This window comes from Procambarus clarkii, chromosome 73 (genome assembly GCF_040958095.1).
Source record: "Procambarus clarkii isolate CNS0578487 chromosome 73, FALCON_Pclarkii_2.0, whole genome shotgun sequence".
In the NCBI taxonomy this organism is placed as follows: domain Eukaryota; kingdom Metazoa; phylum Arthropoda; class Malacostraca; order Decapoda; family Cambaridae; genus Procambarus; species Procambarus clarkii.
Genome location: NC_091222.1, coordinates 23,612,233 through 23,639,501, shown reverse-complemented (window position 1 = coordinate 23,639,501; position 27,269 = coordinate 23,612,233). Strand labels below are relative to the sequence as shown.

General features: G+C 42.1%; 1 protein-coding gene across 1 annotated transcript; it reads right to left on the bottom strand.

Moving 5' to 3' along the window:
• Nucleotides 1-285: 285 nt before the first annotated feature.
• Nucleotides 286-19,614, bottom strand: LOC138356667 (cathepsin L-like peptidase). The gene is made up of 5 exons (XM_069312857.1): nt 19,530-19,614; nt 16,400-16,437; nt 1,576-1,767; nt 976-1,141; nt 286-494 (listed from the first exon to the last, which is right to left on the bottom strand). The coding sequence occupies exons 1-5, from the start codon at nt 19,612-19,614 to the stop codon at nt 286-288; spliced, it is 690 nt and encodes a 229-aa protein (XP_069168958.1).
• Nucleotides 19,615-27,269: the final 7,655 nt, after the last annotated feature.

Sequence of the window (27,269 nt, the reverse complement as noted above, 5' to 3'; positions counted from 1 at the left end):
GTAACAATGCCACGCTGGGTTCCCATGAGTTTATACAAGAGGGAAGGAGGCAGCAGTAACAATGCCATGCTGGGTCCCCACGATACAAGAAGGAAGGAGGCAGCAGTAACAATGCTACGCTGGGTCCCCACGATACAAGAAGGAAGGAAGCAACAGTAACAATGCTACGCTGGGTCCCCACGATACAAGAAGGAAGGAAGCAACAGTAACAATGCTACGCTGGGTCCCCACGATACAAGAAGGAAGGAGGCAGCAGTAACAATGCCACGCTGGTTCCCCACGAGTTTATACAAGGGTAAAGGAGGCAGCAGAAGCAATGCCACACTGGTTACTACGGTTCCTCATAATCTTGATGTAGCCTTCATCACCCAGAGTTGTGCCCCAAGAGTTCTTCACCAGCCAGTAGTCAGTTCCGTCCTCCGTAGTGCCATAACCCACAACCAGAACACCGTGGCCAAGATTCGTTGAGCTACATCCTGGCTCGTCATAAACACCTGTAATATATATATTCATCCTTCAATAATACAATATTTAACAAATTATTTGTTCAGAAACTTTCATAATTCCTACAAAATAAATAAAATTCCGAATTTAAAGGCATTAAATTAAATGGAAGAATAAATACTGTGTTACAATGTGGGAATTGTCGATATGGTGAGTGAGACACGCCACCCCATTGACATGATTGTGTGTATACGTGGACATGACAGTGTGTGTGTGAACATGACACTTTCTGGTAGAAAACATGATGAATACTTAACGCACTATGAGAAAGGATGATATATTAAAAAACTTTAGAAAACACAGCAGATCTAAGAAAGACATGAGAATCGTTAAACAATGAACTCATACAATATAAACAATTTATATACATATGACGAACATTTCACGTTTATATGAGCATGCAGAGATATACTGATCACCTTCAGTTTAATGTGATCTATGTACACACATTCACAATAAAAAAAAACTAACCATGATGGTAAAACTGGATTGACCCGTGTGAGGCATCAATGGCAACAGATACTGGTCCAACTGTGGCAACAGCTTTCTTCAGTGCATCTTCACTTCCCTCGCGAATATGAACAAAGCCAGTCACTTTAGCACCAGATTCTTGTTGTTTATATTGACACTTTCCTTCCTAATAGGGTAAGGTTACAATAATATTATGTACAAAAATATGAAAAACATATATATACTTATAAGTTCGAAATATTTGATTATATTATAGGCAAATATGTTATTTGTTCAGAAACTTTCATAATTCCTATAAAATAAATAAAATTCCGAATTTAAAGGCATTAAAGGTTATGCAAATGCTTATTATTCTCTCTGTTAAAAAATTTAAAGCCAGTTTTTAATATGTAAAATATATTTATCATTAAAAGTATTTATCCTGATATATGGATAAAAATCTTCAGTGTCAATCACAAAAAAGCAAATATTACGAAATATGTTGACCAAACCACACACAGACTGCAATATTTGCAGACTCCCCATCTGCAAACTACTCACTGTTTAAAAGTTTAAGACCACATCCAGGTAAAATATATTTATCGTGAAAAGTGTATTTACCTTCTTCTTGTAAGGATAAGAATCTTCAGTGTCAATCCCACCATTATCCTCAATGTACTTGAAGGCAGCGGTCATCAGTCCACCGTCACAGCCACCATTGCCGTACTTGGTGGAATAGTCAATCAAGTTCTGCTCAGAAAGGCTCACCAGCTTACCCGTCTGGCGGAAGTGTTGACCTTCCAGTGACCCGGTCTGTGGACTACACAAACATTACTTTGTAAAACATCATCAAAACTTGTAAGTCCTTTATATGATCATTATTAATATATGAGAAAATATTAATATTTGCTCATATTAATATTATTAAATACAAATATGAGCAAATTTCTCATATATATTAATATATGAGAAAATATTAATATTTGCTCATAATATAATATTTAATATTATTAAATATTAATATGAGCAAATACTTGAAGTGATAGTGAGTCCTCCTCCGAATTAATTTCCCTACCGATTTTCGTATCATCGGCAAATTTGCAAATGTTGCTACTCAAACCTGAATCTAAATCATTTATATATATTATAAACAACAGAGGTCCCAGGACAGAGCCTTGAGGCACTCTACTTACAACATTTTCCCACTCTGACTTGATTCCATTTATACTAACTCTCTGTTTCCTTTGGTATAGCCATGCCCTAATCCAGCTTAATATAGCACCCCCAATACCATGAGACTCTATCTTTTTAATCAGTCTTTCATGTGGCACTGTATCAAAAGCTTTGCTAAAGTCAAGGTACACAACATCACAATCCTTACCACTATCAACTGCCTCAACTATGCTAGAATAAAAAGATAACAAATTTGTTAAACATGAACGGCCATTTATAAAACCATGTAGCGACTCAATTATTAATTTATGTTTTTCAAGATGAAGACGAATTTTATTTGCTATTATAGATTCGAGTAACTTTCCCACAATAGACGTTAGGCTAATTGGTCGATAGTTAGACGCAAGTGATCTATCTCCTTTCTTAAAAACTGGTATCACATTAGCAACTTTCCAAAACTCTGGCACTCTGCCTGACTCTATTAATTTATTAAATATGGTTGACAGTGGGTCACAAAGCTCCTCTTTGCATTCTTTAAGCACCCTGGCAAACACTTCATCCGGCCCTGGGGATTTGTTTGGTTTGAGTTTTACTATTTGTTTAAGAACATCCTCCCTGGTAACTGCTAAACTCGTCAACCTGTCCTCGTCCCCACCCACATAGACTTGTTCGGCTGAAGGCATATTGTTAAGTTCCTCTTTAGTAAATACAGATACAAAATATTTATTAAAAATACTACTCATCTCTTCATCACTATCTGTTATTTGACCTGTCTCAGTTTTTAATGGACCTATCCTTTCCCTAGTCTTAGTACGATATAACTGAAAAAAACCTTTAGGATTTGTCTTTGCTTGCCCTGCTATGCGAACTTCATAGTTTCTTTTTGCTTTTCTTATCTCTTTTTTAACATTTCTAACCAGTTGTACGAATTCCTGTTCTAAAGTGACCTCCTCATTTTTAATCCTTTTGTACCAAGCTCTCTTTTTACCTATAAGGTTCTTCAAATTTTTTGTTATCCACTTTGGGTCATTAGTATTCGATCTATTCAATTTGTATGGCATACTACGTTCCTGTGCTTTGTTTAGAATATTCTTAAATAAGTTATATATTGAATCCACATCGAAATCCCCATTTAAGTCACCTATCGCTGGGTTCATGTCTCGCACCAAGACCGGCCCACACCCCATACCCAAGACTTTCCAATAAATTTGACCCAAAAAATTTCTTAGGCTATTAAAATCAGCTTTTCGAAAATCTGGCACTTTAACAGAATTTTCTCCTACTGGTCTATTCCATTCTATGCTAAATCTGATTTCTTTGTGATCACTGTTCCCTAGCTCGCTTCCTTTTTCGATGTCATTAATTTGTGTTTCCCTGTTAGTTAACACTAAATCTAAAATATTATTTTCCCGTGTTGGTTCCTTAATGTGTTGCGTAAGAAAGCAATCGTCAATTAATTCTAGAAAATCTTCTGCTTCACTATTCCCTGTTTTGTTCGACCAGTTTATTCCGCTAAAATTAAAGTCACCCATGACATAAATACTGTTAGATCTAGATGCTCAAGATATTTTATCCCATAGGTGCTTTGCTTCCATTCTGTCTAAATTTGCTGGCCTATATATAACTCCTATTATATTATTTGCTTTTTCGCTTAATTCTATCCAAATAGTTTCTGTGTGTGGCTCAGTTTTGATTCTCTCTTTGAGACTACATTTCAAATTGTCCCTAACATATATGGCTACTCCACCTCCTCGTCTAATATATCTATCTGGGTGAAATAGTTTAAATCCATTTATTTGATATTCAGCTAATAGTTCTCTATTTTCTACATTTATCCACGTTTCGGTAAGTGCAATAATATCTATTTTTTCTGTGCAGACAAGAGCATTTAATTCGTTAATTTTATTTCTTAGACTTCTACTGTTAGTGTAATATACCCTAAGTGAATTGTTATTTTGAGGCCCTTCTCTTTCCCTGATCATTTTGCCAATTCTTTTTTCCCACAAACACATACTTTTATTACCTCCTTCCTCCAAATCAATTCCCATACCTCTATCTACTAACAGTTTAAACCCAAACAAACACCTCTAACCACTTCTTCCAACGAGTTCGCAACAGCAACAACCCCAGCTCTCGATAGATGCACCCCATCACGAGCATACATTTCATTTCTTCCATAGAAGTGTTCCCAGTTGTCTATGAAAGATATTGCATTTGATTTGCAATATCTTTCCAGCCGGCAATTGACACCAAGTGCCCTCGATATCCATTCATTTCCCACTCCCTTTCTTGGAAGAATGCCACATATGATCGGGATTCCTCCCTTGCTCCTAACTAATTCTTTGGCTGTTTTATACCTCTGAATCATTTCCTCACTCCTAACTCGACCAACATCATTTCCTCCCACGCTAATGCAAATAATGGGATTGTTCCCATTTCCAACCATAATATCATTCATGTTGTTTATAATATCACCAATACCAGCTCCCGGATAGCAAACCCTTAACCTGTTCCCCCTATCTCTAGCACAAAACGTTCTATCCAAATACCTTATCTGGGAATCTCCCACAACTAAGGTTTGCTTAGGTACTACCTTTACTCTCTGAGGGGCCTGTGCTTCCTTGCTCTTCGTTGCTTTCCCTTTTGCGCGATCCGCAGTCTCACCACAGCACTCGTCCTCCAAAACGTCAAATGAATTACAAGTTGCTATGGCGTTTGAAGGCGGCTTTATCAAAGTCTTCTTAAGGCCCCTGTCTTTCACAACTCTCCAAGACGAGGTCCCTTTACTACTGGTCTCCTCCTTCGTTACTTCTCGATGTTCTTTCAGCTGACGCACCTCCTCCCGCAGAGAGTCCAACTCTGTCCTCAGGGCTCCCACTAGAGTCACCAGGTCCTTCACTACAACTTCCATATTGCTATGATAATATAACAACACTCAGGAGCTCCGGTTAACACACCCTCTCACTGAGACTATCGCTCCAAGACCGGCCCCCACCCCATACCCAAGACTTTCCAATCAATTTGACCCAAAAAATTTCTTAGGCTATTAAAATCAGCTTTTCGAAAATCTGGCACTTTAACAGAATTTTCTCCTACAGGTCTATTCCATTCTATGCTAAATCTGATTTCTTGTTCATGTTTAACAAATTTGCTAACTTTTTATTCCAGCATAGTTGAGACAGTTGATAGTGGTAAGGATTGTGATGTTCTGTACCTTGACTTTAGCAAAGCTTTTGATACAGTGCCACATGAAAGACTAATTAAAAAAATTGAAGCTCATGGTATTGGGGGTGCTATATTAAGTTTGATTAGGGTATGGCTATTCGAAAGGAAACAGAGAGTTAGTATAAATGGGGTTAAGTCAGAGTGGGATAATGTTGTTAGTGGAGTACCTCAGGGCTCTGTCCTGGGACCGCTGTTGTTTATAATATATATAAATGATTTAGATTCAGGTTTGAGTAGCAACATTTGCAAATTTGCAGATGACAACAAAAATCAGTAGGGAAATTAACACGAAAGAAGACTCGCTATCACTTCAAGTTGATCTAAATAGGGTTTTAAAATGGTCAAAAGACTGGCACATGCAGTTTAATGCTAATAAATGTAAAGTTTTGAGGCTAGGTAATGATGATAGAGTTACGAGCTAGATGGTGTTGAGATTGCGAAGTCACAGATATAAAAACAGATATAAAATATTTGTTAAAAATACTACTCATCTCCTTGTCATTATCCGTTATTTGACCTGTCTCAGATTTCTTAGGTTATTGAAATTAGCTTTTCGAAAATCAGGAACTTTAACATAATTTTCTCTTACAGATCTATTCCATTCTATGCTAAATCTGATTTCTTTATGATCACTGTTCCCTAGCTCACTCCCAATTTCGATGTCCTTAATTTGTGTTTCACTGTTAGTTAACAATAAATCTAAAATATTATTTTCCCACGTTGGTTCCTTTATGTGTTGCGTAAGAAAGCAATCGTCAATTAATTCTAGAAAATCTTCTGCTTCATTATTCCCTGTTTTGTTCAACCAGTTTATTCCACTAAAATTAAAGTCACCCATGACATAAATACTGTTAGATCTAGATGCTCTAGATATTTCATCCCATAGATGCTTTGCTTCCATTCTGTCTAAATTTGGTGGCCTATATATAACTCATATTATAATGCTATTTGCTTTTTGTTTAATTCTATCCAAATAGTTTCTGTATGTAGCTCAGTTTTGATTCCCTCTTTGAGACTACATTTCAAATTGTCCCTAAGATATATGGCTACTCCCCCTCCTCATCTAATATATCTATCTGTGTGAAATAGTTTAAATCCATTTATTTGATATTGCATTAGATTTGCAATATCTTTTGTCACGTGGGGGTGGGCGGTCCGGGGCTCTGCTAACACTCGGCTGCTAGGGGCTCAAAGGCCCAAATACTCAGCCCCTCCGACTCCCTGGATTCACCGGAGTCTCCTTGGTCACACAAGAGAGGACCAACAATGCCCACCTCCGCAGGTCTTTGCTTCCACCACAAAGGGGTGCCACTGATTCACCCTGGAAGCCCTTCAGTCAGACACGGGGAAACTGCTGTTAACAGTTCCGGCCTAGACCCGTGGGGGAGTGAAGGAAGACTCAGGCTTACCTATAACCATAACCTCCCTGAGTCTTGCCTGCCAGACAAAAAAGGTTGCAGGAACTCCTTTCCCGCCTGTCTTCTCTATCTTCCTCTTAGCAAGGTCGCCAGCTGGGTTATTGTATCTGCATCCCAGCAATGCAGTTCAGTGGGTGTATTATATATTATTTGTAGCCAGAAATGTATGCTCATAGAGAAATATCACAAATGGAGGCACACTCAAACACAGTAATAAAATGTGTGGATTTACTGATGCAAATTACATGAACACACACACACAATCACAAGTAATACATGAATATGGAATATGGATAATGAGTCTGGAGATCGTCAGCCTCTTCTTCCACGACCATCCAACGCTCCTTCTACTGGGCAGGAAGACAGGAGTCTCACACTCTCACAGGAGGGCCTCTTCACCACGTCGGCACCTCTTCTTCACTGTCCTGCCATCCATACACACTGTCCTCTCTGACAGTCCTGGACACAAGCTGCCTTGCAGCCTACTCTACTATTAAAGTAATAAAGTCTTGCTGCCACATACACGAGTAAATATTGTGGCCTAACTAGCCTACTCATACAAGGGGTAATGGGAGGGAAAAATGATCTACCTTACACTCCTGGCTCACGACGCCTGTCCCTCGATGGTGTGAGGTTCCCACGCTTCCTTGGGTCGATCCTCGACGATCCAGGGCGTTCCACAGGTCCTCAGGTGTCGTGAAGCCTTCGCGTCGTCGCCGTTCCAATCCCTGAGATTCAGCTGCCCCAATCCTGGTTCATCGATGGGCGCTGAGCTAATCACTATTTTTCCCCACACTCGCCTCTCCCACAGGGCGTCGCTCCTTGTCCTAGGCACGGTGTCGTCCTTCCAAGATTCTCAGTGGATGTGACCCCAGTCACAGCTAGCTTGCTCGCCCACCTTCCAGACCTCAACGTCCAGCCAGCGGCGCCGCCCAGCGTCGTCGCCGACTATTTTCCAAGTTTGGGCACTTCTCTGCTCACTGAACTTGGTTCCTCTTTTGCTTCCCAGAAGCGCAGGGTCTCCAATAACTGTGGTAGGCTGCGCAGGCCAGCTCAATCCACTGAACAAGGCTTGCAGAGCCTCCAATCTTTGAGAGCAGACCGAGGCGCGTCCTGTCGCTTCCACGGTCAGTACAACTCTGACGTTGGCGCCGCCCGGGGCACTCGGTGACGTCATGGCGGGCCCTGATTTGTCGCCCGCGACCTACGTCGGCCAATCCGCGATCAGCATAGTGTCCCTTCCAAAAGGTCATATCTGCCGTAGGGGATACTGTTTCATTTTATATCAGGGCGCCAATTTTCCTTTATTTACAACTTATAATATAACCTCCTTCCATTAAATGACAGCCGGTTTGGTCGCCACATATATCATTAGACTCCCTGAACCTCAGAGAATCAGTAGGGAGAGCTGATATGACTCTTTAAGCCGGCAAACGAAAGAAATAGGAGAGGGCACCGTAACATACCCCTCCCCTTAAAATAAGAGTCATATCGGAAGAGCAGCACTCAAGAGGGCAACCTATACTCTTGCTCCCTCCGTTCCTGAAGTGTCACTCCTCCAGTTGGTGACGTGGCTCATACCACTTTGCCAGTCACTTGCCTCATTGTATCTCCACCTCGCATAGTACCGGGTGTGATGGGTGTTCCCTGAACATCTACAAGAAATCCCCTCTCCGTGGCTACGAGTGTACTCCCACGGCTCGTTACCACTGTAAGATTCAGTGCATGCAGCGCCTCCACCGCGTCGTGCACTCCGAGATAGTCTTGCATTTACACTGCGTCCTACAGGTACTCCATGTTTCCTCTCATGATCTCCTCTTCGCCAATCTTCTCTCTTCTCGGTTCCTCTTCTCCCGTAGGTGCGTTGTCTCCTCACAGTGGCACTTGTAACCTGTACTCCATCCAGCAGCTTCCTCTCTTCCACACTAGGCTTTTGCGATGGCCCAATGCCCCTCTGGTTAGGCTGGCGCCTACCCTGGGTGTACCTATTCCCTGCTTTCTTCGTATTGCCTTTCCTATACCACTCGCTCCTTCGTTCCCGACGAACATCTTCACTCGTCCATGAGATTCTCTTCCCTGCAGACGTCTTCTTCGGTTCGTGGTTGGGCTCATCCACCTCCCTGTGGCTCACCTCACTACGGTGGTTCATCTTGCACCTACCACTATTCATCTGGCCGGCATAGGGTGCACTGCGTCGTGGCTCCTCCACTCTGCCCCTCACTGCCGTTCGCTCATCTGCTGAGCTTACTTTATTCACGTTTCTGTATGGAGGGAGTGCGGTCTGCAGCCTCTTCACCGCCCCAGGCGTTTGTACCGCTGCTCCTCGCCACTCCTCCACACGCATCATCAGGCTTAGTCGGAGGGCTTCGTCGGGGTTTTCAACTACCTCCGACGACCTCTCTGCACTCTCGCCCTCGTTGTCGTCGTCTCTGGCGACGTTTCCCCTGGCGAAATCGGCTTCCTCACTATTATTTGGAGCGACCGATACCTCACCTGGCAGGGTTGTACCGCTGCTTGCAACATAGGCACTCTTGGCCCAATCGGGTTGTATCCTGCCTCCTCCGAGGTCATTACCCAGCACCATCTGTACATGCTCTAGGGGTAACTTAGGGGCTACAGCTACTATAGCTTTCTCGACTCCGCAGTCGGCAATCAGCTGTACTTCGTGAAGTGGCAACCTGTATTCCTCCCCCACACTGCGTATCCTCACCACTCCCACAGGTGAATCATTAAATTCCTTGGGGAGAATACTCCTGGTCACCATACTTATGTCAGCACCCGTATCTCGAAGCACGGCCACCTCCACTGGGTCTGACTTTCCAAACTTCACATTGGCCCCGAAAACGAAGGGATGTTCACCCAACTTCATTTCCCAACCATTCACGTTGGGTCCACTATAATATGGGGTGTGAACAAACACTCTCTCCTCTTCCAACATTAATCCTACATTCCTTTGGTGCTCCTCACACTCGCGGGCATAATGTCCTCTCACGCCACAGTTGTAGCATCGGCCACCTCCCCTGGGCGGCCACTCGCTAGTCACTCTGGCGGTACCACTTGCGGACGTCCCCTGGGTCCTCCTTGGACTCCCTGTCGTCGTGTCCGGGACTGCAGCACTCGCTCCCGAGTTAGGTCCACTGCTCACAGCTTGGGGCTTCCTCCCCGCGTCCCTTGAACACTTGGACTGGGTTACCTCATTGGGTACACTACTTTTGGGAGAGTCCCCATCCATCCTCGCTCCTCCTGAACTCCTAAGGTTCCCTCCCGACCTGGGGTAAGGCGAGGGTCTGGGCGGCCCCTCCCTCCTGATATGTAGTGCCTCCTCCAGCATGTCGGCTCGATCCGCTACAGCCTTCAGGTCCTTAATACCTGCTTCTCTCACCCTTACTCGCAACTCAGGATGGAGCACCGACATGAACTTCTCCATCACTATCAGTCGTTTAACATCATCCACCGACTCCGCTTCTTCCGCCTTCAACCATCGTAGGAATTTCCGTTCCATATCCCTGGCAGTCTCGGCGTAAGTCTTTCCCGACGCTCTTGTACACTCTCTGAACCGCTTCCGGTACATCTCCGGAGTCAGCCGGAATGAGTGGAGAACCGCATTCTTAATCGTGTCATAACTAGTACACTCCTCTAGGTCCAGCATGTTATAGGCTTCCCGGGCCTCACCAGTCAACCTGCCCTGGACCAGAGCAGCCCAATCATCTTCCGGCCACTCCTTCAGAGTTGCTATCCGTTCAAAGTGTTCGAAGAACGCCTCAGCTTCTTGTGGTTGGAACGTAGGTAAGTCACGTTCCCTTACCTTGAGGTCATCCCGCCGTGCAGGTAGTGAGGGCAGACCACGTTCAACGCGACGCAATTCGACTTCTTTCTTTGCCCTTATCTCCTCCAGTCGCAGTTGTCTCTCTCCTTCTTCTCGCTGCAGCCGAGCTTCTCGCTCCTCTCGCTGCAGCTCAGCCGCACGTTCCTCTCGCTGCAGCTCAGCCGCACGTTCCTCTCGCTGCAGCTCAGCCGCACGCTCCTCTCGCTGCAGTTGCGCTTCTCTCTCCTCTCGTCGCAGCTGGGCTTCCAGTTGCATCTTCATTATTTCCAGTTGCAGGCTCCTCTTACTACAGCTGGACCTTCCACTGTTCCCATGTTCACTGTGAATTCTCTCCACACTGGTAGGCGCTTGGGGAGGCCCTAGTCGGGACGGTTCACCTTGCGATGGCTCTCCTCGGGACGGCTCCTCTTGAGATGGCTCCTCTCCCGTCGCTTCCTCTCGAGCTGTGAGCTGTGCCATGATCTCTATCCTTCGCTCCGCTACCTTAGTCGTCCTCAACCTGATCCCAAAGTGGTTTGCCACTTGTTGGAGCTGGGCCTTGGTACACTCTTCCAAAATTCTCTCGTCCCTTGTGTCAATAAATTTCTTTACTTTGTCTTCCTCCATCTCTATATCATCAAGCATACACGACAGCACAGACAAGTTAGTAGGCACTAATTTCACCGTTTCAGTCCCTTAGCCGGTCGAGTAACAGTACCACCGAATTCACTGGCCACACTGTATTAGTACCCTGGCAACACTTGTCTTGAAATTTGGTCCACACTGTAGCTTGATCCACGCTTCCTGGCGAGGTTCCCAGTTCTTGGCTACTGGGGTTCGAATCCTGGCAAGGTCGCCAGTTCTCTTGTCACGTGGGGGTGGGCGGTCCGGGGCTCTGCTAACACTCGGCTGCTAGGGGCTCAAAGGCCCAAATACTCAGCCCCTCCGACTCCCTGGATTCACCGGAGTCTCCTTGGTCACACAAGAGAGGACCAACAATGCCCACCTCCGCAGGTCTTTGCTTCCACCACAAAGGGGTGCCACTGATTCACCCTGGAAGCCCTTCAGTCAGACACGGGGAAACTGCTGTTAACAGTTCCGGCCTAGACCCGTGGGGGAGTGAAGGAAGACTCAGGCTTACCTATAACCATAACCTCCCTGAGTCTTGCCTGCCAGACAAAAAAGGTTGCAGGAACTCCTTTCCCGCCTGTCTTCTCTATCTTCCTCTTAGCAAGGTCGCCAGCTGGGTTATTGTATCTGCATCCCAGCAATGCAGTTCAGTGGGTGTATTATATATTATTTGTAGCCAGAAATGTATGCTCATAGAGAAATATCACAAATGGAGGCACACTCAAACACAGTAATAAAATGTGTGGATTTACTGATGCAAATTACATGAACACACACACACAATCACAAGTAATACATGAATATGGAATATGGATAATGAGTCTGGAGATCGTCAGCCTCTTCTTCCACGACCATCCAACGCTCCTTCTACTGGGCAGGAAGACAGGAGTCTCACACTCTCACAGGAGGGCCTCTTCACCACGTCGGCACCTCTTCTTCACTGTCCTGCCATCCATACACACTGTCCTCTCTGACAGTCCTGGACACAAGCTGCCTTGCAGCCTACTCTACTATTAAAGTAATAAAGTCTTGCTGCCACATACACGAGTAAATATTGTGGCCTAACTAGCCTACTCATACAAGGGGTAATGGGAGGGAAAAATGATCTACCTTACACTCCTGGCTCACGACGCCTGTCCCTCGATGGTGTGAGGTTCCCACGCTTCCTTGGGTCGATCCTCGACGATCCAGGGCGTTCCACAGGTCCTCAGGTGTCGTGAAGCCTTCGCGTCGTCGCCGTTCCAATCCCTGAGATTCAGCTGCCCCAATCCTGGTTCATCGATGGGCGCTGAGCTAATCACTATTTTTCCCCACACTCGCCTCTCCCACAGGGCGTCGCTCCTTGTCCTAGGCACGGTGTCGTCCTTCCAAGATTCTCAGTGGATGTGACCCCAGTCACAGCTAGCTTGCTCGCCCACCTTCCAGACCTCAACGTCCAGCCAGCGGCGCCGCCCAGCGTCGTCGCCGACTATTTTCCAAGTTTGGGCACTTCTCTGCTCACTGAACTTGGTTCCTCTTTTGCTTCCCAGAAGCGCAGGGTCTCCAATAACTGTGGTAGGCTGCGCAGGCCAGCTCAATCCACTGAACAAGGCTTGCAGAGCCTCCAATCTTTGAGAGCAGACCGAGGCGCGTCCTGTCGCTTCCACGGTCAGTACAACTCTGACGTTGGCGCCGCCCGGGGCACTCGGTGACGTCATGGCGGGCCCTGATTTGTCGCCCGCGACCTACGTCGGCCAATCCGCGATCAGCATAGTGTCCCTTCCAAAAGGTCATATCTGCCGTAGGGGATACTGTTTCATTTTATATCAGGGCGCCAATTTTCCTTTATTTACAACTTATAATATAACCTCCTTCCATTAAATGGCAGCCGGTTTGGTCGCCACATATATCATTAGACTCCCTGAACCTCAGAGAATCAGTAGGGAGAGCTGATATGACTCTTTAAGCCGGCAAACGAAAGAAATAGGAGAGGGCACCGTAACACTTTCCAGCCTGCAATTGACACCAAGTGCCCTCGACATCCATTCATTTCCCACTCCCTTTCTTGGAAGAATGCCACATATGATCGGGATTCCTCCCTTGCTCCTAACTAATTCTATTGCTGTCTTGAATCTCTGTATTAGTTCCTCACTCCTAACTCGCCCAACATCACTACCCCCTGCACTAATACAAATAATGGGTTTGTTCCCATTTCCCGTCATAATATCTTTCATGTTTTCAACAATATCACCAATACCAGCTCCCGGATAGCAAACCCTTAACCTGCTCCCCTTATCTCTGGCACAAAACGTTCTGTCTAAATACCTCACCTGGGAATCTCTCACAACCAAAATTCGCTTCGTTCCTCCCTTTTCCTTTAGGGCACTTTGAGGGACCTGCGCTTCAATGTTCCTCGTTGCTTTGCCTTTGCTTCCTCGTTGAACTACAGGTTCACCACAGCACTCGTCATCTAAAACATCAAATGCGTTAGAAGTCCTTAGGCTATTAGGTGTCGGTTTTGCCAAGGTCTTCTTAAGACCCCTGTCCTTTACAACTTACCAAGACGAGGTCTTTTTAATACTGGTCGCCTCCTTTGTTTCTTCCTGATGTTATTTCAGCTGTCGTACCTCCTCCCGTAGCGAATCCAGCTCTGTCCTCAGATCTCCAACTAGATTGACCAGTACCTTTACTAATCCTTCCATTATTGCTGTAATAATGTATGCAGTCTCCCTCTGGGCCGAGGTTCATAATTATTTTATAGGTTATTTTGTCGTCTCCAGGGGATGTATCCTTGGAGTTTTTCTTAGCCCGATTGAACTCATCCAGTGTCAAAGGGGCATTAGTGTCAGAGGCATTCTTCACATGCTCTAAGGATTCTGTGCCACCTTTCTTCCTCTAATCCTGTCTGCACTGCTAATACATCTGGTGGAAGCTGATTGCTGGCTGCTTTTTCTGCAAACCTGGTGGCCAGTACTTCGGCTTCCTGTTGATGATCCTTGGGGTGTGGAGCTTTAGGTTTCCTTCGGCCCGGTGGATTTTCTGCCACATCTCTCCAAGAGAGGTGTGTTCATTCAGATGTGAACACCATTCATTCAGATGTGAACACCATTCCATTCCAGTTCTTTTATTAGTCTGGTCTCTCGATGCACATGTTCCTTGGCCTCACAAAGTATGGTCCTGCTGCAGTCACTTGGCTGCTTTTTGAATAGCTTTCTTGTTCTGTTCAGTCTATGGTTGGGTTCTTTATTACGTTCGCAATAGTATCAATGATCTTTATGGTGTCTGGTGGACTGTTTTTTCAGTGGGATTGAGTGGTTGGCTGCACTTTGAATCGCTTTGACAAAATCTTGTTCTGCCTGATTAATGTCTTCGGGAACATCATAGTTTCTATGGCACTCTGAAATGAGGTTTTGAAATCGGTTCCTGTTTGCTATGTGACGATAATCTCTTTCAAGAGAGATTGAGCCTGCTCTTCCCTAATAGTTACGTCGTTCAAGTACAAGATACTATATTGAAGATACGTCCACCAGTATCGCCAAACGTTTTGCCCAGGAAGCAAAGCGTACCTTGCACAACCCCACACACCGGCTTCCGCCCGCCGTCAAGCAGCAAACTACTCATTCTCCGCCTGCCTGTTGCTGATTGGCTGGTGTGTCGCCGCACCTGCACTCACGCCACTACATGAGTCGACGTCTGGGCCAGCAGCATGCCGTCTCCTCAGAATATCCCTGTGCTCCTTGGAGTTGACATCTCTCTATAGTAGACAAAGCCCTGGCTGTCGTGTACTAAGGGAGGTGGCAGCTTGAAGCCAGTATTCTCAGCACCTGACCTTACCTGATTTTATTTATATCACTATAACCTGCACTTTTTGTCTTAGAGTAAATTTTTCATTGCCAGTAATTATTCATGTTGTTTTGTTTGTTGACTTGTTTTGAATTTTACGAGATTGTCTTTATTCATATCTTGTTTTCTAGAGTAATTAAAATTTCATTGTTTATACTTTGTGTTTTGTGTGTCTTCCCATTACCTTACCACAGACAAAAGGACAATCTTCTCTTTTTTTTTGTTATGTGACGAGGCCCTGCCCCCAGCTTTTGAAACAGCCGAACACCAACGCTTTACCGTCACAGCTACAACAAAGTTCCAGGCTTCAGATGGAGGCGAAGGTGGAGTGGATAAATCTAACTTAAGATCAATTTGGACCCCATAGTGGTCCAAATTGTGAGTGTGGGCTCAACTGACCATATTGTTGCATCTCTTAGGGAGACTAAAACGAAGGTAAGGTCTAATCTACCTCCTTGGATGTGAGTGGGTTCATTCTTATTTAGAATTTGGATTTCTGGTAGCTGGTCTAGGAGATGTGCAATGTGAATGCCGGCTTCATTTGTTCTGTTCGAGCCCAGTCCCAATCGATGATGGGCATTAAAATCTCCATAAATGATTGTGTTTGATGTAGTCGCGTGTCTAAATAACATAGAGAGATCCATTTCGGCATGTGGAGACCTGTACACATTAAACACTTCAAGTTTGTCGTGTCTTAGCTCAATGGATACTCCCATTACCTCTGTCCCTGCTCCAAAATCGGGTGGGCTGGTTATGGACTTGGAGATCAGGTCACATTTTACATAGATTGCACATCCCCTGCATTGCCCGTTGATCCGTGGAAGGAAGGAAGAAGCCTCGATAGTCTCAGATTTTAGGTTCTAATCCGGCTCGAAGCAGGCTCTCCTGCAATATCAGGATGTCTATGCCTTTGGTTGCTGCTATGCATTGTAAGTGTTGCAATTTTGTGCGCAGCCGTTGCGCATTCCATTGCAGGATCTTTAGACCTCTAGTTTCTTGGAATTTGCTGGTATTACCGTGGTATCCATGGAGTCTGATGAACACGCCATGGAAATTGCAATTGGTGTAGAAGATCTTAGTGGACCTGAAAGCTCGGCTTTCAGACGAGCTGGAGTGTTTTTTAGGGGAGTGTCTCCTGCCCTTGAGCTTGAGTTCTTGAGCTTGTGCTAAATTGTCTTCCGAGTATCTGTGGTTTGCTTGATACCGTGTATCGATAGCAGACTTTCAAACAATTCCGTGACCAAAGTTTTGAGCATTGGCCAGAGAGCGTCCAGTTGTGCAGGAGCACTATTTACTGTTATGCATGTTTGGGGCCTGGCTACTTTGTGACCCTTCTCAGTGGTCACTTTGACACTGGAATTGTTACTCTTACCTTTATTGACCCGAGTGTGCCTACTTGTGGGAACCGACCTGTGAGATTTATATTTATTTAATTTATATGAATTTATATTTACGTTAATTTATATACTTCGATAGCAATTTGTATAATGATAAGTGGACTGTATTTCTGCAATAATCTCTTAATCTCACAAATCGCTCCTCTACACATTAGGGGGGTTTATATTTATATGTATGCAGCCAATCAAACTACAGTAACTACATACATTGAAGAGGTTCCTTATCTTATAGTACAGCAGGTTAGTCCACCAGGTATAACTAGGGTGTAGACACCAAATTATCCTCTTTGAGGTAGCTTCCATATCACCCAGTAACTGGTGCACAAATCTTGCATCCTCGTCTTGACCTGTCAAAAGTGCGCTAGCTGTGAAGCCAGATACCTATATATGACAAGTATATCAGAGAAAACAGTACATGGAACATGAAGACCTGGCTTAATTACCTTTAGTTTGAGGCTTCCATGTGATCTAACCGGGTCACCCTATATAATGACATTAATGGCCACTAATGATAAATAATGGGTTTCGGATAGACACTTAACTTGAATTGTAGACATCGTGTTGGAGATGGTACCTTTGGTTTCCATAACACTACGTCCAAGTAAAATTAACAGGAGCCGAATTTGCTCCCGTGTGAGCCTCTGGTCTAGTCTCAACAATGGCTGCCCTCCTTCCTCCACTCACGCCTGGCCTACTTTGTCCAGATTTCAGAAAGTGATAGAAGGGTCACATTTACTCTACTTTAATATTGATAATTAAGTTAATTTATATAAGATGTTTTTATGATGGTAAAGTCCAAAGACTAATGTATTTAAGAATAATTCCCACCATAATAGGTGGTGAATTATAATAGTATGTGGTGATGATATCCCGTTTTCTTTAAACGGTAATTCCACTATAAGTTACGTTTTCTATGGTTAACTTGTTGGTAATACAGCTATTATCTGTATGATATTAAATGGTGTCGGATTTTCCGACACTACTGGATGCAATGGGCGGGCGACTGCTCTGAACAGTACTCATGTAACCGGTCTTCACATTTATACTGCTCACATATACCCTCCCCAGGCTGAAGCACTGAAGCTGAGGAACACCCAACTTGCTCCCACGTGGTTCTGCCATAACCACGTGCATCGACCCGGTGTGGCCACAGTGATGCAAGGCGGTGTCCGCGCCGCTGCCAGGATGAGGCGTGCGCAGGTTGGTCGTGAAGCCCTCATGTGTACACAACAGTACTCGTGAACACGCTCACACAGACACACACCACGAATATGTGGGACTCGTACGCAGGGCGTGCCGGTATGCACATAATGGAGACGGGGTGAGGTAGAATTCAATGTCCCAACACGGACTCGTAATGTCACTAAAATTACATTCAAGGGCTTCCCCCAAACACCGGGAAGCTTTACCAGATTCCACCTCTTGCCAGTAATCCTAGTCAATATAACAGATGACCACAGATGTTTACAATAACATCTGATCACAACGAGGCTGCCTCGTGCTTCGGCTGAGCATGTGTTCACTCCTCAGAGTCTCTCAATTCATTTCCTTAATAACTATCTCACGATCACACAAATTGGATCCAGGCACGGTCCACGATAGTGAGATCACCGTGGTGGTAAGGAAATGGATGATAACACAGCGATAACGATGGATAGAGGTGGCAACCAAGCCACCTCACCCAGAACATCCTGCCCAGACAATCGCCACTCCTAGACTCAATTATGGCAGGCTTGGGGAACTCGCCTCCCCCTCACCTTGTCTTGTCCAATCAGAGCTAAGCCGGCAAGCCTAGGAAGTGCCACCCCCAATCACAGAAGTTAGCGCCCGAGCCCCTACAAGAAGAGAGGTGCCTTGCCCAAATAGAGACATACTCAAGTGTTGCATAAACTGCAATGTACCAAAGAACATCCAAATGATATATTCAAGAGTTGCATATGCTGCCCTATACCTAACAACATCCTAATTATATACTCAAGTGTTGCATATACATCTATATAACTAATAACATGCTAAAGATATACTGAAGTGTTACATATACTGTCATATACCTAGCAACATCCTAATGATATAGCGAAGTGTTGCATATACTGCAATGCACGTAACAACATCCTAATTATATACTTAAGTGTTGCATGTACTGCAAATACCTAGCAACATCCTAATAATATACTCAAGCGTTGCATATTATGTCGTAGCAACATCCTAATAATATACTCAACTAGTAGCAGAAAAATTATAAATAAAAAAGATAAAGTGAGAACATTTGTCTGAACAGGAAAAGTAGCACAAAAGCACAAAATTTTATTGTACTTACAAAAACCTGTATGACTTAAAGACGAAATAATATAACAGAAAATCAAAATATAGATTTTTGGATTTAGTTTATTTCATGCTGATACAATACATAACATGAAAAGGAAATGTTCAATAACAGATAAATATTAAAATGCAGATGAATATTAAAATGTGTCATATTGGGAATCAAAACTTAGCAACACAAAAATGTATATTTGGAATCCATCGTAACACAATGTGTAAATCTGACACCTGTCGATGATATTAGCAGAGAATCACACTGTAACAAGAATCGATATTTCTGCCCTTGTTTTTGTTGAAGTTTTTGTTTATACATAACAATTTGGTAAAAGATTCAGGAAAAGCTTGTTTATCAAGTGAAAACAAGTGATTGAAATCAAGTGTTTGTTTGTTTATTTATTTGTATTTAGACAAATGAAATCAAGTACATTATTTTTTACATTCAAAGGATAAAAAAAAAGATTCCCAGTCTCGGAATCATACAAAACTCTCACTCAGATTACATAAGATGGTCTATAACACGTAATAACAACCATTCACCTTAATTTCCCGAAGAAAACTTTACGATATATTTTTTTCTGTTCATTAGTTATTACTAAGAAAATATGCACCAAATTATTTTAAAGGGTTACTTCGCTACTTCTGGGGCTACTAGCCCTACTTCGAAGGGGGTGCAATAAATTTCAATTAACTAAAAATATCATATCAATTAAATGCATTGATTATATTGAGTTGCATCATAAATAACATATCCCTCTTATATACAAACTCCTCGAGTGTGTATACAAGAGTCAGCAATAGCAATGACAACCATATTATTATGGTTGCCCATCTTCTTGATGTTGCCTTCATCACCCAGAGTCAGTACCATCCTCTTTAAAGTCAACGCTCCTGGGGGTGACCCTCATCATGTGGCTTAATGTAGGAGGAACTTTTGAACTGGTGATTAAACCTGAATTATTCTTTCTTGTACATATTGAAACCACCCAATGTTGACATGAATTCGTCTGGTAGCTGCAAGAAATAATTTACATTATAATACACCGCATCTATCACAATACAACATCGCTGTATCGATGATTACATAAATTGAATAATGAATTATAACTTCCGATATATTAGGCACAATTAATAGCAATTTAAATAACTGAAGATATCTTCAATACAATATAATATAGCATTTTTAATTAATGCTTAAACAAATATTATTTTCAGGACAAGAAAGTTACACCATCAACGCAAAGCAAAATAAAAATGTTTCTGTTTTTTAACATTACACAAATATATCTGCACGAAAAAGTAGCCAAATTATATTACCATAATATGAATAAACTACACAAATAAATCATAATAACATGTCAAATCTATGAGATCATCTTTTAACTAAATAAACTGTCGAAAAACATGTATTTAATGAGCAAATATTGAATCTGTTTTATTTAAAGTTTTGATGTTATGAGTGAGATCAAGATGCATACAATGTTAAATTACTTGAGGATGCCCCTACTTACCATGTCACCAAACTTGTTCATCCTGAGGCTGTATGACTTACGCCTTGCTGCAAACAGCTTGTTGTGTGCATCAATCTTGTTTTTGTTCTCAATAAAGATTTTCATGCGGAATAAGTCTTCAGCATCAGTAGCATATTTCTTGCCACGTTCAAGCTAAACAAAAAAGTTATCGATAAGAACATAATCAAGGCATATTGTTATCAAAGAGAACCTAAATCAGGTTCTTGTAAACTGTCTAAAAAATTAATGTAGGTATTCCAAGAGAACATGTTATAACAGACAACAGCGGTGGTGAGGACGCTAATGTAAAATATAAGTGTTCCATGGCACATCACAAGAAGCATCCATCATCCTCGTCATGGCTCCTACTGAGCCTGTCATCCATCATCTCGTCTCTCTCAGCTGGGATTGGATGGATAGGTTGGGGTATGTCGATTGACTCTGATTTAAGCCATCTGCTTATTAAGCCATCAGCGACATAGATAATCATAGATAGACACAGTAACGTGATGTATCAATGAGAAAATCAGTAGAAGTCTTGATGAGGATTCGAACGTATATTCGGGGAGTTCACAAGCTCACGACATGGTCAAAAGGATTGCAACCTTGGAATCGACTGAATCCCCGAGGGTTGCTGAGGCTTCCACTGACGCCAAACCAGGGCTTCACACAATCCTGAACCACTGTAGCTCTGTCTTCCAAGAATTCAACCTCTAACACTTCCTCTTTCAATGCAAAGACATCACATTAACATGATTTATCAATAAGAAAATCAGTTGGAGCCGTGATGAGGCTTTAGTTGAAGACTCAGAAACCTACGTAGCTTCAGTAGTATCCCATGTTGCAATCCTTTTAACCATGGATTGGCTTAGTTGTCTAAAGCGTTTGCTTCGGAGTACCCCTCAGCCGAGATGAGGTTCGAATCCTCATCTCGGCCCCTACTGATTTTCTCATTCAAGTGACCAGTGATGTCAGCGATGTTTGTGAAGCAGATAAAATAGAAATCCTGAGCTGACTACAAATAGGTTGAAGCAAACTACAATGTATATGTTTAGCATTCAATAATTTTAACCTTATATAACCTCAAAATACGCTAAAAAGAAAGCTGGTACCCTATCATAATTGCTTCATGTTTTCTCTGTGTTGAGTGATGGCAACGCGTTCTCTCAATTAACTCACAAAAGTAAATAACGTTCAATACTTCAGCAAAACCTAACCGAAGATATTGGTTATGGTTCTTACCTTAAAAGCTTCCCACTCATCCAACACAGAACTTATCGGTAGTGCAGATATTACAGCAAGGACGGCCACAAACACTGATGCTGTTAAGTACTTCATCTGGTCAAAAGGAGAATGATTTATTATATTAAGGAAAATTTATTAAAACATTTGCAAACATTATTTCTTAATAAATTAGGTTTTCGTGGGTTAGTATTCTAACCCACTTCTCTATTGATTTATTAAATAAAGTATTCGTTAGTATGTTAGTATTCTAACCCACAACCCACAGTTTACAGCTTTTGTTCTCTCAGCCCACGACCCACGATTCGGTTTTTGTGAGTTCGGCTCAGCAAATTGTTATATAACTTTCATAGTAATTACTTATAACTTTCACAAGCTGCATATATTAAGTTAATAACAATGACATGTTAGTTATTAGACTATAAATAGTGAAGGTTATAAAGAGTTAAGGTTATTAACAGTTAAGGTTATTAACAGTTAAGGTTATTAACAGTTAAGGTTATTAACAGTTAAGGTTATTAACATATTAAATTTAATTTGGTTTATCCAGGACAGTCATCGCTAATAAATGACTGAAGTATAAAACTAACACAAACAAATATCGATGCATCTCACCTTGCTTCGAATATTTTTTTCTGCTCACGGATACAGATGACTACACAAACACAACACACAAGTAACGAAGAAGATTCGTCCACATCAGCTCCGGACCTCACTTGCAATACACTCACACACACACCCACTCACACATATATATATGCAAAATGAGGACGCGCATGTATGGATCGAGGTGAGATGGATGCAGCAGAAGAACTGGGAAGTAAAGTTTCACACTCTTGGAATAATTTCGTATAACGGAATCTTCTGATACGGTGACATGCGAGTGACTCATTAGAAAGACAGAGGTTCACAGTACTGGCGGTGTTATCAACAGGCATTGTTGTATCAAAAGAAACAAAGAGTTAGTACATATGGAGTTAAGTAAATCCAAAGAGGAGCTTTGCATTGTCTGTCATATTTAATAAATCATTAGAGTCAGGCAAAGTAAATGTAAAGTTTTGAGGCGAAAGGGATCTGGGAGTTATGATTAGAAAGAATTTAAAACCAAAAGATCAATGAATGAATGTTCGTAATAAGGCAAATAGGACACTGGGATTTATTAATCGAAGCGTTAGTAACAAGACACCTGGTGTTGTTCTTCAGCTATACAAGCTGTTCTACCTCTTCGCCCTCACTTCAATACACACAGATGATGAATATGCATCAAATGAATAAATCCACAAGGGCCGTGATGAGGGATCGAACTCACGTCCGGGATGATCCCAGACGCTGCCTTAGTCGACTAGGCCACAGCATGGTCAGGAATATCCCGGACTTGAGTTCGAACCCTCATCACGGCCATTGTGGATTTATTCATTTGATGCATCATGCTATTGTGATTTCTGTGTGTATTGAAGTGAGGGCGAAGAGGTAGAACAGCTTCTTGACAAAGCCCAAGTGCATGGGGGGAATTGTTTAAAACCCTGGTTTGTGTCTCGGAGAGGCTGCTGGATCCGTGTGAATTCAGTAGAATTCCCGGTTGCAATTCTCTTCACCGTGTCGTGGCCTAGTCGAGCTAAGACAGTAACTGGGAACATCCCGGACGTGAGTTCGAACCCTCATCACGGCCATTGTGGATTTATTCATTTGACGCATCACGCTATTGTGATTTCTGTGTGTATCTTATGTTCCACCTTCCACGACTATGGCAATCTGCCTGACTCTAATGATTTATTAAATATGGTAGACGATGGCTCGCAAAGTTCCACTTTGCATTCGTTAAGCACCCTGGTAAGCACTTTGACATGCCCTGGGGATTTGTTTGGCTTGAATTTCACAATTAGTTGAATAACATCCTCCCTGGTAACTGCTAAACTAGTCAACCTATGCTCTTCCCCACCCACATAGACTTGTTTGACTGAAGGCATAATGTTAGGTTCCTCTTTAGTAAATACAGAGATAAAATATTATTATAAATACTACTCATCTCTTCGTTATTATCCGTTATCTGACCTGTCTCAGTTTTTAATGGACCTATCCTTTCTCTTATCTTTGTTCGATATAACTGAAAAAAAAAACTTTAGGGTCTGCCTTCGCTCGCCCTGCTATTCGAATTTCATAGATTATTTTTGCCCTCATTATATCTTTTTTTAACATTTCTAAAAAGTTGTCCGCATTCTTGTTCTGACATTCACATTCTTAATCCTTTTGTACCAAGCTCTCTCTTTCTACCTTATAAGGTTCTTCAGATCCGTTGTTATCCATTTCAGGTCATTACTATTCGATCTATTCAATTTGCATGGTATACTACGTTCCTGTGCTTTGCTTTTAATATTTTTAAATGAGTCATATTTTGAATTCATATCGAAATCCCTTTTTACATCACCCATCGCTGGGTTCACATCTCGCTCCAAGATTGGCACACCCCCTATGCCCGAGAATTTCTAATCTATTTGCCCCCCACCCCCCAAAAAAAATCTTAGGCTATTAAAATCAGCTTTTCGAAAATCTGGCAATTTAACAGAATTTTCTCGTACAGGTTTATTCCATTCTATGCTAAACCTGATTTTTTGTGATCACTGTTCCCTAGCTCACTCCCTATTTCGATGTAATTAATTTGTGAAACGCAAATCTAAAATATTTTTTCCCGTGTTAGTTCCTTAATATGTTGCGTAAGAAAGCAATCGTCAATTAATTCTAGAAAATCTTCTGCTTGGTTATTCCTTTTTCTGTTAATCCAGTTTATTCCACTATAATTAAAGTCACCCATGACACGAATACTGTTAGACCTAGATGCTCTAGATATTTCATCTCATAGATGCTTTGTTCCATTTTGTTTAAATTTGGTGGCCTGTATATAACTACTATTATAAGATTTTTTCTTTTTCCGTTTAATTTTAGCCAAATAGTTTAAATGTGTGGCTCAGTTTTGATTACCTCTTTGAGACGACATTTCAAATTTTCAATGACATATATGGCTACTCCTCCTCCTCGTCTAATACAGCTATCTGTGTGAAATAGTTTAAATCCGTTTATTTGATAATCAGCTTGTAGTTCTCTTTTTCTATATTAATCCACGTTTCAGTAAGTGCAATAATATTTATATTCTGTGCTTACATGAGTATTTAAATCGTATATTTTGTTTTGTTTTGTGTTTTAAACTCTTTAAAAGGTTTTGAGGCTAGGTAACGATGATAGAATTACAAGATACATGCTAGATGGTATTGAGATTGCCAATATTTATTTACACTTTTCCCCGCGATAGCAGCCTAACGATTTAAATGCGACCTCAGCGCACAGAATACACTCACTAAAAATAAAAATAAAAATCTTCCACTTATGGGCTATTCATGCCCAAGCCACCTACTGGTTGGCTTAATCTTTCCAATCAATCACTCCAAATAGCTCACTTACGGGCTCACCATAGCCCGTGCTACTTGGAATTTTTTGTTCTGAGTAGCTCAATCTAAAACAGCAACAAACGGCCAAGTCGAACACGTCGAGTGATGGGTTTTCGTTCTCGATGTTGTAAATGATCTTACTTTCTTTTTGGTCAGCAGTTATCCATTCGCTGACCCTGCTTATAAGAACTGTTCTTTCAGCTGGAACTGTTTTGTGTAGTTTAGATAGAGGTGCTGCTCCGTGTGAAGTGGGAGTGCGTAGGCCAGGAGTTTTTCAAAGTCCCCGCACATGAAAAGAAGAGCACGACATCCTCATCTTTATGACTAATGTCAATGGGTGTGATGCTGACCCTATCTTTTTTTATCTTAAGAATGTCACTCTTTCCAAAGGCGTGTCCATCTAAGTTGGTAGTCTTATGTTTATACCGTTTGGGACGCATTGTGTCCACCTAGGGATTCAACTGATGGTGAGGAGTGATGCCGTTCTGCCGTCAGCTCGGTGGATGTGTCTCTCGATCACTGGAGATGGAGTCAGAATGTGGGGGAGAGAAATGGGTTCTGCCTGTCTTTGTAATATAGAGAGAGGAGTCACAGGTTAAAGATATTTTCAATTTTCATGCAGTTGATGGAAAAGTTTGAAAATCTGTTCCACCATATTAGAACTGGTGGTTAATGAAGACAAAACTAAGATTGAATGTAGAAATCGGAAATAAACGGGATAATTATAGAAAGAGTAAAATAAATATTACTATTTAATATCCAAATATAATCGATATACCCAAGATATAATCGAGCTTGAAGGCTGAGTTGAACCGTTCATTGGGTATTTGTCTGAAGTTATTACAAACCTTGAAAGCTTGATATATTGTAAAAACGGAGTGGAAGTTTCTGTGATTCGCATCCAGTTTGCAACATGGTTTTATAAATGGCCGTTCATGTTTAACAAATTTGTTATCTTTTTATTCTAGCATTGTTGAGGCAGTTGATAGTGGTAAGGATTGCGATGTTGTATACCTTGACTTTAGCAAAGCTTTTGATACAGTGCCACATGAAAGACTGATTAAAAAGATAGAGTCTCATGGTATTGGGGGTGCTATATTAAGCTGGATTAGGGCATGGCTATACCAAAGGAAACAGAGAGTTAGTATAAATGGAATCAAGTCAGAGTGGGAAAATGTTGTAAGTGGAGTGCCTCAAGGCTCTGTCCTGGGACCTCTGTTGTTTATAATATATATATAAATGATTTAGATTCAGGTTTGAGTAGCAACATTTGCAAATTTGCCGATGATACGAAAATCGGTAGGGAAATTAATTCGGAGGAGGACTCACTATCACTTCAAGTTGATCTAGATAGGGTTTTGAAATGGTCAAAGGATTGGCAGATGCAGTTTAATGCTGATAAATGTAAAGTTCTGAGGTTAGGTAATGATGATAGAGTTACAAGATACGAGCTAGATGGTGTTGTGATTGCGAAGTCGGATTGCGAAAGGGATCTGGGAGTTATGATTAGTAAGAATTTAAAACAAAAGGATCAATGCATAAATGTTCGTAATAAGGCAAATCGGACACTTGGATTTATTAATCGCAGCGTTAGTAACAAGACACCTGGTGTGGTTCTCAAGCTATATCTTGCTCTAGTTAGGCCCCATTTAGATTATGCAGTTCAGTTTTGGTCGCCATATTATAGAATGGATATAAATTCGCTTGAACGTGTCCAGCGTAGGATGACTAAGTTAATTCCCCAAATTAGAAATCTTTCATATGAAGAAAGATTAACAAAGCTTAAGTTGCATTCACTGGAAAGGCGAAGAGTTAGGGGTGACATGATAGAGGTTTACAAGTGGATGAATGGACATAACCGGGGAGATATTAATAGGGTATTAAAAGTATCAACACAGGACAGAACACGAAACAATGGGTATAAATTGGATAAGTTTAGATTTAGGAGGGACTTGGGTAAATACTGGTTCAGTAACAGGGTTGTTGATTTGTGGAACCAATTGCCGCGTAACATTGTGGAGGTGGGGTCCCTCGATTGTTTCAAGCACGGGTTGGACAAGTATATGAGTGGGATTGGGTGGTTATAGAATAGGAGCTGCCTCGTATGGGCCAATAGGCCTTCTGCAGTTACCTTTGTTCTTATGTTCTTATGTTCTTATGTGTACACAAGTCCCTTGAGATCTCTTATCGATTATTCTGAACCTTCAATTTCTCGATTTGGTAAAAGGGATTAAACAAATTGGAGGAGGTACAAAACGAAGCATTGCAAATAACTTTAGGATGACCTTGGAATACAAAGATTGAGTTAATGAGGATGGAATTGAACTTACAGA